The following is a 21,229-nucleotide window of genomic DNA, read 5'->3' as shown; positions in this document are numbered from 1 at the left end:
CAGGCAATCAACCTAAAATCACCGCTAATGAATTAACAGAATCATCAAACAATCGTTATACCGTATTACGGTCTAAAGAAAAAGAAAGTGAGGCTTCCAAAGAGAAAAGATAGAGTTGAATTTAAATTTGAACAAGGTTCGGGTAACAGCGTAATCCTTTCAGCGTTAGTCGAAAGAACTCGTTCTTATCTGCGAGTAAAATTTTCGTCGACGAAGGGAAATTGGAGCAGGCGAAGAAATTCTGGACTAGCTGTAGGTCTTTGATGAATTACAAAGAGGAGGGGGGGTGAAAAAGGAGGAGCAAGAGGAGAAGAGGGGATCGTTCGCATATCCCGATCCATGTAGACTCGCTAACGGGCCACGAATTTCAATCGTACGAAGACTTTGTCCTCCGTTTGTGACAGAGAGACCACACGGCCCGAGGGTGGAACTTAGCTCAGGCGTGATCCAGCATAATGCGAGAGCAATTTGGTGAATGGAGTTAATTCAATAGAGGCCCTCGAGCACGCCTCCGGTTCTTGGCGGGGCCAGCTTCTGGTGAACGTTAACCTACTACAGATACCGATGCTTCTTCGTGAGGCAAGTCCATTCACGACGCGCACGAATCCCGCTTTTTGCGGGCTTAGTTAAGCGTAACGCTGCCTAAATCAGGTGTAATTGGAAGGAATAACCGACCGTCGTGCGTTTAATCTTAAATGGGAAATAGTGTTCCTTCTTCTGCTCGTTGTTGAGGGATTTTGCCTTCCCTTCGATGATTCAGGGGCATGAATGGGAATAACGATCGCTAATGAATGTTGCGATGTTACGTGTATTGTTGGAGAAATGTATAATAGTTGGTCGTTGAAAGGCATCCGCGTTATAATCCGCGTGTCTGCATTTTTATGGAACGGAGCTAACTTGCTTCGTGAATGTTGTTATCAGCGATAACATGAATGTTCCAGCTAATACACGACTGCATTGCCTTCTTATTTGCAATCAATATTTGCTTTTTCCATCTTTTTCGAGCTCAACTCTCGTTGTACGATTTTTATATTCGTATTCTTATTTTGCGTGCCAGCTGTGAAAGATCGTTTTAGTTGCTTTTTTCTTCTTTTTATGGGAAAATATGGCGGTGACGTGAATGAAGAGCAATTATTCTTGCTTCCTTTTTTTCTATGTGACGGAGAAGTAGTTTTCTTTATAATTTAGATATCCACACTCGAAGCTAGAATTATTGTTGGATGAACTGCAACGAACTACTTTCATTAACTTTCATTCAGTACTTAGTCCCAAAATTACTCGCGTCTTAGATGAAATGACTAATATCTTGAGCAATCAAATGCAAATCTAGGTTAGTGACGAGTGATGGAGTGATCGAGGATAGAGATGGTACGAAGGGTCTTTGTGCGTGGATGCGCCCACATGTGGGTGCACGCAGGAGGCGTATAAATGCGCGGGCCGCGCCGCTACAGGCGTCCTGTCTCCACCATGACTGATGACCGGCATTACGATTTGTCAATAACAATTGTCCCGGGTATAGCTGCCTCGCGCAAACTGCAACTGATGGCTAACATCGATTGTTCACGTCGACGTAACTGTCCAGCACCGGACTGACCCATAACGCATCCGCACCAAAAATCTGCCGCCGACAGACTGACGCGAATTCGACGAAACCCCCGTAACGTTGTTCTCGCTAATATGCGGTATCTGCGCGTTGATTAGTAGCCGCAACGACACGTCGATCGTTTCGAACGATTGTCGATCCCCGCTTTCCATATACCCGTTGTATCTATGATCGCGTCAATGATTGCACGTTGTTGTATTTTTCTGTCTCGTTTCTATCCTTTTCGACGCAAGCCTTTTTCCATTTCTCGTGGAAAGTGCAACGATGAAGAGATTTTTCAGGATTGGAACGATTTGAACTGTGATTATGCAATTTGAGAATTTATCTGGTAGCTGGTTAAGTTGGCAGGGTGATATGTTTGTATTCTTTGAGGTTTTAACTGACGATATCGTTATTAAATTATAGTTTGAATTCCGATTAGCCAATTTTGGAAATCTATTTGACAGCTTGTTGCATTGATTTGGTTGAGGTTGGTGTAGAAAATTCTTTAGAAGCATTTATATTTCAAGAGAGCTGCAGTAGGAGAAATATTCAGGTTAGTGTACATCGTTAAATCTTGAAGGAATGAAATCGTATGTAAGTGATGCGATGAATAAAATGTGAGTTAGGATATACTAGATTCAAGAGAAACTAGATCACTTCGAACTATATTGCATACATGGTACGTCGATACACTGACTATTTAAATTGTAGGTTTGTAGTATGCAATAGACAGTATCTAGAGCAGAGGAATGCATTTAACAAGAGGGAAACTTTATTTCTTCCTAAAATATAATTTAAATACCTTCGTTTCTATTCGAAGACTGTAACCGAAGGTATTAAAAGCTATTACTTGCTATTCGAAGCTTCATTCTATTATTTACGATTAATATTACAAAGGTGTTAAATCGACGAAAAGAAGCATCCACATGAATTACAATTAATTAGCATATTTACACGCTATATATCGAAAAAGAATAAATTAAAAAATTAATATTGAAACCTATCATTCGTTTTTATCTTCCACCACAAATAACTACATCCGAAAACCAGCCAACCGATCCTAACTTCACGTTCATTCCTAAACCCCAACTTTCTCCTTTCGCAGAACAAAGACGCTCCAACACCAAAGAAAGATCGCATCGTTCACCAGCATTCTAAACGAAGTGCTATCCTACCAGCCATCCTCTATATCTCTCAGCTACACTGATTCTGCATTTTAATCACAGAGAATCTAGAACGAAGCCTCGATTTCAGCTTATCAGATACAGACAGTCGTATGTATAAAACAGGCGCGGACTCGCGGTTCGTTTTCAAGATGGAAATCACGTCCGGCTGTCGGCCGGAAAAGCGACCGGGTGACACGAGCGAACGGACATTTAGAATCGACTCTGCACGAGATCAGACTAACCCTTGCTAAGATGACTTCGCTTTCGAAGTGAGGTTCGACGTGGCTTTTGGGGTCGGGATATCGCATTATTCCCGGCTGAATGGGGTAAATCAGGATCTCGTAGAGTTTCGACGTGGAATCGGCGGTGCTCTCGGATCGCTGATGCTGAGAGGATGAGGATTGGTTGCCAGCGGCTGCCTTGGGAATTCAATTATAGCAACGGAACAATGGCAACCGCGCCGGTAATGAAGGGACCGTCGCCGAGAGGTCATCGGATTACATGGTATTTACAATACATAAGTCAGATGGTTGTCAAGGATGCTTGGATCGACCTATCTCTCTTACTTTGGTTTTATTCTATCGCCGCTAAACGTTGCTTTAAAGTCACAAAGGATCATTCATTCGTTTAAACACAATTAGAATAAAATAAAATAGGAATTTGGAATATTTGGAAGGATTAAAGTAATTGAAAGTACATCAACCACGAAATAAGAAATTCGAACAACAGAGGATATTGGATTTCAATATGCCACGGAGTTTGGCCTTTGAAGGAGAAATTAGTTTTTAGATACTTAAATTTAGTTGAGATACATGCCCGTGTTTTGGCATGTGGATACAATTAAATTACCTTTAAGCTACTTGATAGATATCAAATATTTATCCCTAGCTTATAACACTATTCTCTAAATGAATAATAGAATATATTCTGTTACACAACTTATCTCGCATCAATATTATAATATCATAAAACATCGTGACGTGCTTACTGTTTATGATGATATAATATTCTGCAACACTTATAGTGTTATATATAATATTTGTAATAGAATTTCATACGAATTATTGAACAAAGGAGGAAGTAAAGGCACAATTAAGTTACTTAGAAGGCAAATTGATCAACTCCATTTACAAAAAATTTTTCGATAATGAATTACTCAATGTCATTTTGAGGATATAGAATATATAAAAAATAATTTAAATCACCGATCTTTTCTCCATACATAATGGTTGTACAGATATTTTTAATGCGATATTATGTTATTGATTTGTAGTTTTCAACAATAGTTGTACGAGATAATAAATACGTACATTTCAAATGCAACCGAAACCAATAAAGATACTATAATAAAGAACACAATAACTTAATATATCATCAAAACACATTGGTTGAATTTCGTCGTTGCCAAAAATAACGGAAAAGCGGAGAGGAGAGTTAACCTTTAGCTTCGATCGTCGGCGTGAACTTTGCGATCGAGATTTGTGGCGAAAGTGGTCATCCGAGTAAACATCGGTTTCACAGAGGCTGGCCGGGGGGAAAAAATTTACAAAGAAACAACCCCTTTGGCACGGTCGAGGACGAGTTTCGTAATTACGTTATAGGGGAGGGGGTGAAGCACCGGGGGAAATTCTGGCTCTCTCGCTCGGTCGGCCATGCGTTTAGGAACAGCAATGGATTCCGTCAATAACCTCTTTAAAAGAGACTAAATTCATTATTTGCCTTCTATTCGGTACGCTGGCGTGCAGCCGGTTTTTCTGAATTTCCTTTTTATACCCTCCTAAAGGAAGTTTCGATCGCGGGGTTACTCTCGAAGGGTCGTGATAGCACGTGGCTCAATTCAATATTCCAAATCGGGATGTATTATTGATCATGCAATATCGACACTAGAATCTTCTCTCTCTTCTTTTCTATCGAATGAAATGCCAATTCTTTGAGAGACTATAATAACACGTACTGTTATATACCGTCACAATGAGATTTTATAGAGACTTTGTGTTATTAACAGATAAAATTAACACTAGAAATTAACTACGAAAAATGATAATGCGTATCTAAATATGTTGTGCATACTGAATTAGAGTTAAACAATGTGACGAAGATAAGTAGGTAATACGTAGTCACGTTTCTATCTAAATAAAAGTAATATTTATCGTCTATTTATAGCATCTTATTATTATTAGTCTCGTAATACGAATTGCCAAAAACATTTCATGTTTTTTATAGTCGTGAAAACGACAAAGCGGAATGAATTAAGAATCGTATGTTAATTTCATTTTCCGTACATGTCCCAATACTTATAAACAGAAGTATATGTATGCAAATTAAGAAAGGACACGTACGCAAGATAACGTCTCGACCATCAAATATGAGAACAATTAAGGGAAGAGAAGGGGGTCAGGAGGAAACATCTTGACGGGCTAACCGCACGTGTCTTTTCAACCCTCGGAACGAAGTGACCCCGATGTTCGAGCGTGGCAGAGCAGTACGTGATGCTTTTACAATTAAAAACTCGTTCGGTTTACATAGAAGCTTTCGAGTGACTTTTTACTCGTGCACATAGCGGTCGAGGGACGCGATGGGTCTTTTACATAATGGCTTTTCGAGCGAAATTAAATTCTTCAGCAACCATAAAGAGACCATTCGAATGATCATCGCGCGAATAACGCTAGAAATATTCTTCTGCAACTGTATATTAGTAACAGCGGTGAATATTAAACGCTTCGCGTGTAATGTAAAGCATTGTTTGTAGAATTTTTTCAAATTTTTTCAAGCAGAAGAAAGTCTTCCTATTTAGATTCGTGTATGGAAACTTTCTTGTACTATGTTTTCTATAAATTACAAATCTCTGAATATACCAAATAACTTCGTATACCAAATAACGTGCGTATTCATAGAGAAAGCTGTGGAATTTTTTATATATACCACGTTATGAGGGCTACTATCAAAAGGATTAAACACCCGACAACAAACCCAATAAAACAAAAACCTCGGTCTTTCCAACAAACGTCGATTAAGAGAAACGCAGACTGGAGGAAGTCGAAGAAGAAATAATTTCTTTGAGCTGATAGTGAATTGTATCTGCGGCCAGAAGGAATCGGACACGTCTGCGTCGAGTCGTTTCCCCTCGTTAAGGGATTCCGTAGGTGGAGGAGGGTAGGTCGGAGCTGGCGTGCGGATTGCGGAAGCAGTCGCGAGCGTTTTCGCGCTTCGCAGCCGCAGAGCAGTTCGGAGTTGCCATTCGGAGCACGTAGATTGCTAACCTAACTTGTTTAGCGGTTTTAGCGGTATTTGATTAGTTGAGTGAATTTCCGAACTGTTTCAGACCGCTCGTGTTGGCTTCGAGCGAAGCTCGAGATCGGACGGCGACAAACCTTCGGCGAATTTTCCGCACGCACACATACATATACACCGTCTATAGTTTCCGTACATTTGTGTACGTGTCTATATACATATGTACCAACGTCGCGTTCCGCAAGATTGAATGGAAATTGTATACTGGTTGAATTGCGATTCTGGAATTGAGATCGGACACAGCTTACCTTGAGAGTAGTTCATGTCCTTCTTTCATGTACCTCGATGGTTACTCCTGGCCGGAGTCGCGATCGCACAGATACACGCTAACACCTGTAACAATTCCATTTTCGTATTAATTATTGTGAATTTTTGAAGATTAAATGATTATAGCTACCTTGATATTTTAAAATTCATTATTCGGCGATCTCGATTAGGCATAATTGTTTGTTTGTACGAAAAGATTCTGTGCTTCTAAATTTAGATTCTGTGTATGTGTTTTTTTTTTGCAAATAAAAAAAACGTTCTTTCTGAGTTTCACTTCAATTTCTAAAAATTAAAATATTTTCGATTATTGAAGTATTTTCTCTTAACATTAGTCCTCTATTTCATTCTCCGACTATTTTAATTCAGCGAATCTTGATTTTTTAAGTCTTGTACTTTTCACGGCATCTTTAAGTATTCTAACTGAAAGTTAGGCTCATTGATACACATCCGTAGGTGTAATAATTTTGACCCTACATTCTCACGAATAACCAAACAAGCTAAAATCATTGAAAAACCAGTAACCAATAAAAACCGGTAAGCACTTTATCGTCACAGTACACGAACACTTGCAGGAGCGTGAAACAAATAAAGTGGGCTAATACGTCGCGATTCGTTTCATAAGTTGCTAATTAGCTTGCCAGATGGACACATCGTTTGCGGTGATATTGGCTTAGTTAGCCAATAAGTCCTTCTCGTATATTGCCACCACTAAGGGGGTTTAACGGGTCTGCGTAACCACCCTCGTGGGTACTTCGATTTTCCAATCGGCATTGACGGCCAAAGGAGAGCAAGATGGACGAAGAGAAGACGAGTAGGGAACGTAACTCGAGTAACAGCTGATCGATAACGCTGTAAGGTATTAAAGATACTGCTAAAGCCAAATAAAGCTAAACTGTGTTATCGATATATATCGTTATCCGTCGATAAAACGATGTTAAGTTGAATTATTGCCAAAAATTAAATAAAGTATTTGTATTACCTATTATCAGATTGATGCGTATCAAATGTCATTTAATACGAGTAAATACAATGAAACATCAATAGCGCGTTTCTTTAACACTAGAACTATCGATAATTAGCACAAAGCTATTTTTACCAAAACCAGTCAAAATGACTGGTCTTTAAAAAATACGTAATAATAGAATATTTTTATATTTATTGATTTATTACTTTCTTACAGAAGCAATTCCATGTTATATAGTATATTTTTGGTATTATTAATCCATCTGGGACCATGATCTCTAAACCAAGATTGACACATTTATAAAATTGTCGAACCAGTCATTTTGACTGCTGTGGTATTTTTAGTGTTAGCATCTAGCGATCTAGCGATCCATCCAGAATTTTCCTGATAACTGATATCATCATATTGAATGATAAGCAGTAAAAGTTTAAAAAACGTGTGGGAAGTTGTACAAAACGAGGAAACTGGTTAATTGGGGTTCGATAAACAGATTGCAGGACCCTTTTACACTTTGACAAGTACCAGTCATTTTGATTGGTATTGGTATAAGTAGTAGCCTTGATACAAAATTATTTCGAATTTGAATATATAAAAAACAAAATAAAATTTATTATATTACTCTTTTAGTTATCGTTGCAAAAGTCATTACATCATTGCGGAAAAAAGATATAACATGAAATAGGAATTTGAAAATAAAATTGTAAAACCAATCAATTTGACTGGTGTGGTAGTTCTAGTGTTAAAATATATTGAATACTTTTTAAGCGCGTCAAATATATATATTTAATTAATTTATTTAATTTATTTATTTTATGGTATACGTAATCAGTAATTACATTCATTTAATGGAATGTTTGATTGATAAGCATTTGTACGACGTCCATCTTCATCAGAATTGTTCGCCAAAGGAAAGTAACTATTGGAGGAGAATTAGGAGAAAGTGGACGAAGTTATCTTAGCAAATACCACTTAAGAGAATACAATCGGAGCGGGCGGTAACCGAAGAATGCATTTGTGTCGCGGCGGTAAATGTTGAACGAAATAATCGGATAACGTCTGCCCTTCCAAGGCAGCAGGGTATAATGGGAAACTTCGGCAAGCGGAAAAATGAAGATAGGGAAGAACACTTACGGATGTGATACGATATATGCCAGATAAATTGATACGAAATGGATTAAGTATACACGGAATATCTTGGATGAAATCATGACACTGACAAAATACAAGCAAGAAAATTGTTCAGATAAGTAGGTGTTTTAAGAAAGTCGATTTTCGAGATTTAGCAAGTATATCAGTTTATAACAAGACAATTTCACCATTCACAAAAAATGAAATGTATGTAAGTAATCAATGGCCACTTGTAACTGACAGGTGCAATTAATTCAACGTCAAGATCAAAAATAGATAACAATCAACATATGTCGTTATTGTTTAAAATTTTTAAGTATATATATTTAATATATATTAATAGTCGATAGCACACGGGCTATCGACTATTTACCACCATCAATGGGTTAGGAATATATTAACAAAAGGAAATGACTTGAACTAACCTCGATTATCATTTTACAAACTCGAATACAATTGATCCTCGTGAGAACTTCACCAATCTGACGTTTGCAGTTCCATAGGTCACCAACGATCTCGTTCAACCGTTCCACGACCGATCCAACCTTTACCTAAAGCTAGGTAGTTCGACATCGAAGAGCGGGCTACGTTATACAATAAATTTTCTTACGCCCTGAGGCACGAATCGATCAATTTTCATGCAGCATGGGGGAGAAGGCCGCTGGTTCTCGAGCTGGCTAGGGTATTCAAAATGAATTCACGAAAGAGCCAGTAGGATTCTTTAGTCAGGAGGCTGTTCGCGGCAATATGGACGAATAAGGTCCGGCCATTTGCAGGATAAAAGGTTGGAGAAGGTCGGTACGTCAGGTATGTAGGCTGCGCGTTGGCCAGCTCTTGGAATCGCGAAAGCCAGGATGGCCACGACGGGATCGAGGGAAAAATTGAATTATCATAAAGAAATTGCGTCCGAATATTCCGTCCGGTTTCTATTGAATGCCAACGAGTAGATGAGAAGGCATCGATAGGTTTTCCAATATCGCCCGCGGCAGAGACTTGCATCGGGAATTTTAAGAATCAAGACTATCTTAGATCCAGGCAGAGGCAACGCGCGTGTGTGTAGGTTCGTACGTGCGTAAGCGTTCTAAAGAAAATTGAAAAGAGAAAAGAAGAATCGGCCGGGAATCTTGCTTTTTGAACCCTTTCGACGATGCGAGTTGCTCCTTGAATCGCCCCTTTATGGACGCCAACAAGGACGAAAAAAAGGCGAAAGCTGAAAAGGCAACCTGTGATCCAATTGTCGCGTGTCCTCGTTAGATTATCGTTTTCCTTTTCCCACGTGTCCCGATTGACCACCTATCTCCGCGAGTAGTCAGCCCTCTTCGTCTATTCGTCACGTGTAGTTCAACGGTTTCTGTAATCGCGTTTGCTATGCGACTTGGTTGGAACTCTTGGATTTTAATCTTTAAATATTGTTATAATCTTAATTCTTTCCCAGAAATATACATATTTCATAATTATAGCCTTTCCTCGAATTGGTTCGCGCTAAGTTACGTTTACTTCAACTTTTGACTTCGTCAAATATATATATACATATATATGTATTTTATGACCTTAAACATACTTTAATAAAACTGGTTCACGATGTTAAGTATTCTTCCGTGAAATAATGGTAAAAATTTTAATCCTCTTTTCCTAATACCCTCCGAGTCTCGAATTTACATTTTATAATACTTTGCAGTTTACGCGTATAACAGTTCGAGGTATTAATAGTATTATAGTTTTATAATGAAATTAATATTCTTGCCAAAAGGCAATCCTTGCACAGGAAAAAGTGAATTTAATCCTTGCACGGTGTAACCTTACTAACAAAATAGTAGAGATCGATTTCATACGATTTAACCTAATTCATTCTGAGCGTCCCATCATCTTTTTCTAACCAGTATAATCCTTTATATACGGTGGTTAGAAATGATGTTTGCATGTATCTTTATTCTCCGATGAATCGTTTTTTAATCATGTTCTACGTTAAATATACGCTATAATAAATACAACAATATGAAAATACTTTTTGCAGACATTTTATTTTTGCTTGGAACCTGTAACCAACGATATTCGAGACAATGCCATATTAGTCGCCGATTGACGGCGAAACACGAGGAAAATTCGAACAATTTTCGCGAGTACTGGCTGGTAAAATGGTTGGAATCGTGGAACATTATCTCGCGGTTCGCAAACATTTCTTCTCGCTTTCCACGGATGCTCGACATTGTCAATATCCCCGGCAAAATCCTCAGGATAATTTGCTCGGCAACTCCGCAAATAAGGGCAGACAATGCGGCCCGCGCGATGGAGCTCAGCGGTGCTCAACTTTAATGTCCGACGGTGTCGGTCGTTAGGTCAATGCACCGACATCGGCCAAGTATTAACCTGAAATGAGCGTATAATGGCCATGTCGGGGATTTGATGCCAGTATCCAGGATCGGATCGTATGGCGCTTACCAACATGCATGCTCCAAGGTATTGAGTTTACATTATATACCCTCGCAGCGTCGTTAAAATTAAGCGATATATCGATATGCGCATCCGAATGGCGCATAGGTGTCGCTGAATTGCCCAGAAAATTTACAGACGAATATTAGGCGGTCTAACGCGTTCTCTATAGAATCTAGCGATATCCGTGAGTTTAAGGGTGTCTCGAGAGCAAAGTTCCTATTATGAAGTTTTTCGACATAAAACTATCGTCTAGATAATGTTACTGAACCTTCAGGCTACGTGATAGGTTCCACCGTATTTGTTTAGAACAGCATGTACATTATTTTGTCCTATCCTTTTTTTACTCGCAAGAACATTTGCATAAATCTTGGCGTAAAAATATTTAATAATAATTTAAGAATAATTTTGTGAAGTATTTGATAATAAATAAAAAAATTGTTGAGGAACATCTAGAGATATAGAAATTAAAATATATAGAATATAGGGTATAGAAATTCAGAAGAAAATCTAAAAGTGTAAAAATCTATACATAATCGCAACGTGTCAGATTCAAAATCACCACGATCGAACACTTAGCGCCGAACCCGTATCCTGAAAGAACTAATTAACTTTCCAATTACATCGCGCCATTTCATCGGAAGCCCCCGAAAACTTTCGTCGAACTCCCGGCACGAAACTTTTTCGAAAATTACACGGCCATCGCCGATCGTTCGTCAAAGGGACGTACGTTTCCTTTCACGGGCCGCGTGTCTTCCGTAGAAACGCAAAGAGTGTCGAAAGTTTCACAGGAACTTTTCGTCCAAGTCCGAAAACGCGTCGTATCCTACGGCAAAAAGAGGAGAATGCGCGAAAAGACGAGAGCACAGGCGGAGACTTTCTCATGAGCGAAAGAAACGGGGGAGAAGGTTTAAAGGTTCTAGCCTCCCTATCCGAAACTCTTCAACCCCAACCACGGATGCCTCGTAAAATTTGATGTCGTGACGCGATCGTATTTTAGACAGTCCTCTGCTTGTAATTTATAATTTCATTTTGGCAATTCCTTTTATGTTTCGTCTTCTGTCGTTTTATTAGCCATTGGCGCCCATAGCCATGTGCAGTTGTGTGTCATTGTCGGCACGATCACGTTATTAGACAAAGCTAGTTTCACACTAAGATACAGTATATTTCATTTATCTGGGCTCAACAAATAATTTTTAATAACGTATATAACAATTTATATTTTTTGTTGCAAAATTTGTCGTTTATCAAACACTTATGTTCCCATTCCATTCTTACAGTTGCTCCTATTGATTTACTTTAACGACGACGTATCTTAATCGTTGCAATTAGAATAGAAGCATGAAGTTCATTAATGTTTCAAAAATAATGTCATATCTTATGCTATCGTGATATTGCTATAGTGGTAATTCTAACTCCTTTTCCTTTTTCTATCGTTAATAATGTATCGTTTCAAATTACGATTTTGTAGATGGAAGAATAAACGTTGCTCCTGTTGAAATTTCTTTAACAATGACGACGTAATATTAAACAAGTCTCGAAGTAAAATTGTCATCAAAAGAATTTAGAATAGACTTAGGCTTCAAAGGCGAATTCATCGAACTAGATGAGAATATTATAACATTTTTGTACAAGATTTTCATCTTATCATACCAATTTTTCATCTTAATACGATATTCTTGTAAAATTGTAACGAATCAAAATTTTTAGTCATTCTTTCTAAAATCGTGATTTTTTTAGTTATGTCAATGTTGCAGCAATATCGTAATGTGTAATTAACCTGAGTAACCACGAGATTGTACGAAGAGTGAACGTCATAAATACGCAATAATGTGCGTGCGACTCTGGAAACCCTTTGCGAGCACCGCGAATATGTATACGCATTGCGTGCGATTCACCAGGGTGTACCATAGTTACATTTTATGTCGAGCGTGTCGCGATGAGTCAGAGAGTGGCGTTGAAGGAGATTCATAGCCGATCTCGCGGCTGGAATGAGGAATTAATTAATCTGTTGAGAGTTGTTTCTTGATTAGGAGATTGATTGTGAGGAAAAAAGGCGTGATAGATAGGGTTTGTGTATTTTAACAGAATAACGAGAGAATTGAGATTTACTTCTTTGCCTGTCTCTATATAATACGCGATGTATCCCAAACTAGTCGAGTTCTGTCTCTTTTATATCTAAACTTCATCCATTTCTCCAAAATAATTCATCTTCCATTCGAATACTTTCTTTTAAAAAAGCAATTACATATCGTATTTAGCTCAGTAGCCTTAATAATTAAGAAAGGAACGAATTGTCCTAAAATTACTAAAAAATTCAGTTAGTTAACTCTAATTTCAACTTAATTAATCACATTTGAAAAGAAGGACACGATACATCTTTCTATTCATCAGATTAATGTTCCACTAAACGGAAACGTTCAATTAATCAATGTTCTGGAAATGATATCTCCATTACATTATAATCATAGAAATAGGAGTTATCTAGCATTCAGAAAGGTACGTCTCGCGTATATTCCAATATATATTTCGTTTAGCGAGATAAGCGTTCTTCCGCGCATTCGGAAGAAAAAGGATCTCTAATCTGGAATATGAAACGAGAATTTCATTTCCCTCGGCCGACGAAGGAGCTGACGTAAGCGGTGGGTTCTTGACGACAGAAATTAAAAGCGCCCCGTTGATCCCATTAATCTTGAGATGATAAAACGATTAGCGATCCTAATGGAAAGAGATATTGAGGAAACGGAGAGAGCCCCGGCCGTTCGAGAGTCGAACGGATGAAAAATTCTCAAGAAGCGGCTCCGAGGATCCGTGGAATACCAGCGAAATAATAGTATTCCATCGTAAATTAAAATGGCCTTACGAACAGTGGGATAGAGAAAGAGAAAGAGGAAAAAAATGAAATCGGATATCCAATTCTCGTAATCCCGAAATATATGCGACATTGTTTAATTGTAAAAATTATCCGTTCAAATGTAATTTTATATATGTTTTATGCTATTATATAGATTTATATCTATTTTGTGTTATTTTGTATTATATGAAGTATTTTTTGTGGGTTTGTTATGTATCATATAGTGTATTGTATAACATATCCATTCGAGTCTAATAAATATTTAACACGATGAGGCTTCAATTTTGAAACGAAAATATACTTTATTTATAAATAATTCGATCGTATGGAATACAAGGTGAAGTGTATTGATAATATAAATACAATAATAATTAAATTGAATTATTTGATATGAAGATCACATAATTAAATTGTACATATTGTTGAAATTATACATGGGAATATAATTATATACAGAAATTTATGCAATTCTGCGTTAGAAACACGAAATGAATTGTAGAAACTATCCAGAAACATATCTTGTTGAAAATCAAATCTCTTATCCCAATGGTTTACACTTCTATGCACTACAATAGCAAAATGGCTTTGTCTGAATCTATTTCCATACTAAATATAATTCTACTTATACAATCTTCAGAAATTCGGATTGCAGCAAGGTTTCAACAGCATCACTTCTATTACATACCAACAATACATCCGATTGTAATTTCAAATGAGTTTATTTGGCTATTAATGAATCGCACTTGTCGCGAAGACCTCCGTTTAATTTTCGAATTCGATGCTTATAGTTTCTTTGATTCTTTGCTTCGTATGTGAGAATTCAATACAAATTCATATTTTAATGAATGCAATTAAATGCTACTATCAAGCGAATATTATCGCAAATAGGTACTATACTTTAGACACTATATATATATTTTTGTATATTATATGCATTCCATGTATGTTTCATCTTTAAATTATCCATAAACTCAGAAAAATCCATAATCCATTTACAACATAACCTTCTACAGAGAATATGAATAAATTATCAATTTCAGGCATTCGATAATCAGTGCACCGTATCCTCATTACCAGCATGAATCGTATGCATGAGTTTTTACGGAAGCATTCATAGCCTGATACATATTAAACTATTTAAATCAGCTGACTTTCGATAACGTGCATTCATTCTTCACAATTTCCGCACTATAATAATTCAATTCGAACACGTATCTACTTACTCGCATTTGCCTCTGAATAAGAAAGAATTATTCCGGCAGATTACATTTGTACCGTCGTGATGGACTTAGGGTCGAACTTAACTCAGTCGAGATAGATTTTCGGAAATTATTGGGGCTTGCCGCGGATGCAGTTTTATTATCTCATCGCGTTAGGGGCGTACAGCTGTACCGAAAGGCGCAACTGATTAAGAATGCACCCCAGCCACGCGATATCCATGACCCATGGTTAGGGTTGGTGACATTAATAGCGACTACCGTCCAAGATCCGACCCCTCAAGCGTCTTATATTTAATTCAACGCCGCCACTAATTCACTGCGACGCATATTCAATCATTTCGAGGTATAACGTCTTTATTCTCGCTCACGTCTGCTGCTACGAATAGTACAATTATGTGGCAGATAGTATAAACTTTAACACCCTTTCCTACAATTTCTGTGATACTCGACAAAGGAAACATTGTGGTGCAGATTAGAATTATAGCATTATGTGGAATTATATATATAATATATATATTATAGAATTGTAATATAAATATAAATATAATATAAAATAAAAATATATAATTCTATACAATATAATATGATTTTAACTTGCACCATAAGGTTCCCTTTATTGAGCGCCACAGAAATTGTACGAAAGATGTTAAATTTTATATATGTGAGGTCTATATATATATATATTTTTTTTTTGGAAATTTCTAGAATCCAAAAAAGAAATTTTGTGGCACATACGAGGTTGGTTAAAACTGTATCCTCAGTTATTTTTAATGCAATTTTTCTGAATTATTTTAAACAGATTTATAAGTGAAGAAATTGTGACAGCACCATTTTAAAACTTCCGGAATTCCAAAATTGACAATTATTTCTTCCAAATTTGGAATAATGGAATAAAGTTGTTGTTGAACAAATATATTTAGAGTTAATACAGAGGTCTTCGTGGTGATTTCAAGATTATTGAATTGTTGGGTTTAATGGGAGTTGACAGTGGCAAACTATACGCACCGGTACGAGGTAATAGGATACGGCTGATTATGAATCGCTTATAGCATTTGCTTGAATACGTCAGATATCAAGGTTGGAGTATAAATTTGTTTCATATTACATACTGCATATGTTCTTCTACTGCAGTAGACGTATACTTTGAATAGGGTTAGAATATTTATTATTTCATTATAACTAATAAGTTACTATTACAATTTTGTATAAATTTTTACATTTTCATAATCAATAATTAGACTGCGAATATTTATGACAATTCATATTTTTAGGAACATAATGAAGAAAACGAAACCTAGGCAAACTTTTTCTAAAAATATTTTAACTACTATAAAACTATTTTAATAAAACACAACTTCAATTAGAGTTATATTTTCTGTTCTATTTCTATCCACTCTTATCAATGTTATTTACAAGCAGAAAGTCCCGATATAAGATGGGAAATAAAGCGAAGACAAAAAGCTTTAGAAACCTACTTCATCGATAAAGCTTCTAAAAGTTAAGAAAAAGAAATCAAAATTAAATTTAAGTCACGGAACAGTCCCCTTCGTCGAAACCGATTAATATCGGAGTGTTCAGAAATTTCGTAGCGTTTTTAGCAATCAACATAAGCTTCTGAATTAGACAAGATCGTGAAAAGATGGGAAATTTTTCAAAGAAAAAATCACAAAGTTGTATTACATTATATAATCCAATAGAATGTTGCCTTTGACTGCTTCTTATATTTCGATATGAATTCTCCAAACAACCAAATATGTACTTATGTACATTCGTTGCAGACAAGCAACGTTAACTATGAATCGCTGTACATGTTCTTAACAAACGAAATGTAGCAAACCGGTGAAATTAATGTCCAGTCATTTGATCAAATTGGAATTATCGTTCAATTAACTATCGGCAGGACACGTATCCGACAGGGGTACATTATTGGATCAATCGATTCGACATTGAAGTCAATAAATGGCGTAGTTTGTAATGCCAACAGCGTGCGATTAATAATTACGATTAATTAGGGAATCGCGTTGCACGTTGCCAATGTATAGCGTTTGTAGTAAAAGCAAAATGGACGGTAAATCCTTATTTGACGCACTGTAATATTTGCAGTTCGTTAAGCTAACGTTCAATTATCGTCCTTTCTAATTGATATTATCTATACTGGGAATAATGTGTGCGAATTATCATCTCTCTCTCTGTCCATCAAATTAAAATTTAATGCCACGAAATCAGGATTTTAAGCAGTTTATATATTTTTATAAGAATTGTCTTTGGAGCATTCTTTTCAGAAGAATTAAAAGCTTGATGGTTGAGCTTTTCGCTGATGGCGCAGATTATTGTTGATTGAGATTCCCAACCTAATTGCCGAGATTACTTTCATTAGCTCCTAGGATATTTAATGAAATATTGTTTGCAACGTGTAATAATAATAATGTTAAACGGTAATTATCAACACAATTATATTCGCAGTGATAGAAAACTTCAATCGAATTTGATAGAGAAATTTTCTGGAGAAAGGACCCACAAAATGGTCCCGAGTTTTTAATTTTTTAATATCAATTACGTTTGATAATTATATTGATAATTATTCTTTTAAATTGATAAGTATTTGATAATTATATTAATTATTAAATATATTGATAATCATAGTGAATCTTAAGAACTGCGTTCGTCATTTGTTATTTCTGTATCTAGAAAAAAATTAATTTAAACCATGCTACATATTTGATATATGATAGATCTACAATTCTTTTCTTCTTTTTTGGAAGCTGCTCGATTGATATTTCCTCAAGTATACTTTGCATAAAGGAATTTTCAGTTTCCCGATAATTAAGAAATCAATATTGACAATTCGCTTGACCTTTTATTTTCAGCAGAAAGCAAATAACCTCGTATAAGACATTCAATCGGAAATCTACGAGAAAACGGTCGCAAACCATCGACAAATATACCATCATGCATAAGAAGGGTCGCATCACGGATCGTAACGAGGGACTTGTAACAAGGTTAAACCATGAGCTCGCGGCGTGGTAATTTCCATCGTGGATTTAATGGCACTTAAAAGCGCCGTTTGATTAAACGACGAATGAAATCTAATCAATTTCATCGTCGTGTTCATTCATCGCTTCGCTGACCCCCTAATCTCATCCGTCCAATAGCGAACAGCGAAGAACGAATTGACATAAGGGAAGAATTATAGAAGTCATGAGAAGAGGATTCCGAAAATACCAGAGTTTAATGAAGATTGTCAGTAAGATACGGAAAAAATAATGAGCATCTTAAACAAAGGTGAAAAGAATTACCAGGAAATGAAATATTAAGAAAGGAAACGAAGCCCTGAAAATATTGAGATTTAGTAGGAAACACGTTTACCGCGCGTTATTTATTCGAAAGGGATGAAAAGCAAATCAAGAGACGTAGACGATTGAAAAGAAGATAAAACGAATTATGCAAACAACCAATGTAGAGAAAGAAGAGAGCTTAAGACAATCCTTTTATCAAGCAATAAAACATTTAGCCAATGAGAAAGAATTTCAAATAAGAACATATTAGAACCTAAAGAAACCAAGAAATTGCAAAGAAACAAAAGGCAGAAAGATTTCAATTACATCGGTAGGAACTAGAGATATGAAATTGCAAGCGAAGGAAAAAGACAAATAGTTGACGCGGGCCGGCTGTGCCTCGCTCACGATCGTCGCTACAATTTTTATTAGTCTACTGCCGTGTCATTAGTATTCTTGACTATGCGGGACAAGATGTGAAACGAGGGAAGGAACAGGCCTGGCTGAACAAAGAAGCGACGAGGGGAAGTCGTTGCATTACGTTCAGCACGGCAACGCGCCACGCCGTTCCAATTTATAAAGCTGCCTACGAAATTAAGAACCTGTAAATCTGCGATCCCGAATTAGTATTCCGCCTGACGAGCAGTCGCGTCTCCGTGCTCCTGGAAATCGGCGTTTCGACGGGACCAAGGTGTGCACCCGGCGCCTGGATAAAGGGAAGTATTCGTATTGCCAACGGTCGACTGAAATATACAGGGTGTCCCATGTTTTAACAGACAAAATTTGTCCTTCTTATGTTCTACTGGAAAAATATTAAAATTATTATAATTATTCGAAGCGCAGACCTAAAAATACGTCATCCGCTTTCTTAATCCTCTTTTTATGTATCTAAATCGATCGTAACTTCGTCTTTGCTTTTTACTCATTGCTTTTTTATTCGTTTATTGCAGTAACGACACAACCTAAAATTTGTAGTTTTCCAGTTGTTAGTTGCGTTACAAACATGAGCGTGAGTTTTACTAAAGTTTCAGAAGAGTGCCGTATTTTGTGCTAATAGCGAGTAGGTTTAATGGTAAATGTGAATTTATCCATCTCTAATGAGAATATTATAACGTTTCAGTACAAGTTCGACATTTTATTATACAAATTTGGTATTTTAATATGACGTTCATTAAAAGAAAGATTCGTCTCGAAATAAATCCTGGAACACCCCATATAATGCAAGAAAGGAAAGGTAAATGAGGTGCAGTGAATGACTTGGTGCAACAGAGAGACGGAAGAAAGGGTTGCTTGGTGGAGAAAGGGGTAAAGAATGAGATAGAATTAGAGAGTGCATAAAAGAGACACAATGTGAAAGGAGAAAAGAGACAATGGCAGGGAATGAGTGAATTAGCGAAAAAGGGAGGGTGAAATCTAGCTGAGAAACGTAAAATATAATTCCCTTTTTCAGTCTATTTCACTTTACCTTTTCATCGAAAGTTAAACTGGGATATTTTTGGAAGTTGGAAGGATCAACGATTCAATGCAGGAGGAAAAAGTATCCGCAACGAGAATAATATGCGCGAAATATATCGACGATCGTTGCGGAGCGCGGTGACAGAGTGCTGTGCTTCGTTGCTGAAAGGTCGCGGTATATTTAATATATTATAGCCCTTGGCGGAAGTAGAGTACTGTGGAAAAGGTTTTAGATCACCTTGATGGGACATAAACTCATCTCAGATTAAATGAGTTTTCCGTCCACAGATATTATGTGTTGATTTAGAGGAACAATCGTTTTATGTACGTTCTCGTCAACTGAAATTGTTTTCTAGTAATATTTTCAAGTATTTTCACCAACGATTTTATAATTATACTAATTGGTGATAATTCTGAAAAACGAAGCTAGGGCTATTAAATATTTAAATAAATTTTTAGTGAAATTTAAAATTGTTATTGTTGTAAATGTAAAAAAATTGTTTTTTTTCAAAAAGCTCCTCAGTTATAAATTCATATATGTATATATATACATATATATATCGTTTCCCAAATTTATAAATTTTTATAGAAAATAAAATGAAATAATTTATTGGAACTGAAAAAGTATTTGAGGGAATTTTTGAAATTATTTTTCTGTAAAGGTAAAACATCATTAAAGAGGGATTTTATTCTTCGCATATCTTACTCGTATGTTTTCATTTCACTCGTTCCGTAACAAAGAAAGGAGCACATAGGAAACCGTGCAAAGTCACGGCCAAACGATTTATGCATAGACGTTACTTTCCATGAAAACTTTCGCAATCTCGTTCAGGCTAGGTTCAGTATAGGTTAGGTCGAGATCGGGTAATATCAAGTTACCTTGTTAAATTGGAAGGGTTCGGTAGATTACTTCCTTCTACTCAGAAATTATTCCTCGACTCGCGTTACCAAAAATAGTTTCGCCAAACAACCATTAACACCTAACCTATTATGTTTAAATATCATGTGAAAGAGAGATACCTCCCAATGAATATATCACAAAAAATCCTCACTTCCAAGTAGGAAATTAATCATCGCCAAGTTGCGTTTCTCAAACGTTTCAAACTGTCAACCCCAAAATCCAGTTCCTCTCTCCAATCTCTCTCATTCAAGAATACCAAATTTCACGGTGCGATTTTCCCTCAGAAACCGCCAAACGTAAGCATCTAGGCTTGAATCCCGCGAGCATACAAGTTGCTGGAAAACGAATCGGCGAAAAGTTGCATCTCAACGACGTCATTTATTATTTACGGGGCGGCTGCACAAATATCCTGAAAATCCTTGTTACTGAGCTTGGCGGAGGCGATTTCTGCGCGCTTGCTCAATTATTTCAGGCCACTCGCTTCGTACATGCGTACGTTACGGAGTGATGGATGACGCTCTGAGAAACTCTCTGTCTGTCTCTCTCTCTCTCTTTCCTTCTGTCTTTCTCTCTTTCTCTCTGGTTCTCTTCTTCCCTGTAATGGGTTCCCACTTCTGGCACCCCCACTTTCGCGTGACTCTCTCTCCCTTGCCACGGGAGATGCCGCTTGAATAATTACCCCCACGGTGTACT

At 36.9% G+C, this 21,229-nt stretch overlaps 1 protein-coding gene across 7 annotated transcripts in view; it reads right to left on the bottom strand.

The window, feature by feature from the left end:
* The window catches only part of LOC117206289 (teneurin-m), a 652,575-nt gene that overhangs the window by 446,191 nt on the left and 185,155 nt on the right, over positions 1-21,229 (bottom strand). For all 7 annotated transcript variants that reach the window (XM_033445485.1, XM_033445490.1, XM_033445492.1 and 4 more), the window contains exon 2: positions 6,291-6,375. In XM_033445485.1, the coding sequence (XP_033301376.1) occupies positions 6,291-6,306 (16 nt within the window). In that variant the 5' untranslated portion in view covers positions 6,307-6,375. The remainder of the gene's footprint in view (positions 1-6,290; positions 6,376-21,229) is intronic.

This window comes from Bombus bifarius, unplaced genomic scaffold (genome assembly GCF_011952205.1).
Source record: "Bombus bifarius isolate JDL3187 unplaced genomic scaffold, Bbif_JDL3187 scf7180000008000, whole genome shotgun sequence".
Taxonomy (NCBI): domain Eukaryota; kingdom Metazoa; phylum Arthropoda; class Insecta; order Hymenoptera; family Apidae; genus Bombus; species Bombus bifarius.
Note: the sequence above shows the minus strand (reverse complement) of the source record. Positions and strands in the feature narration are given on the sequence as shown.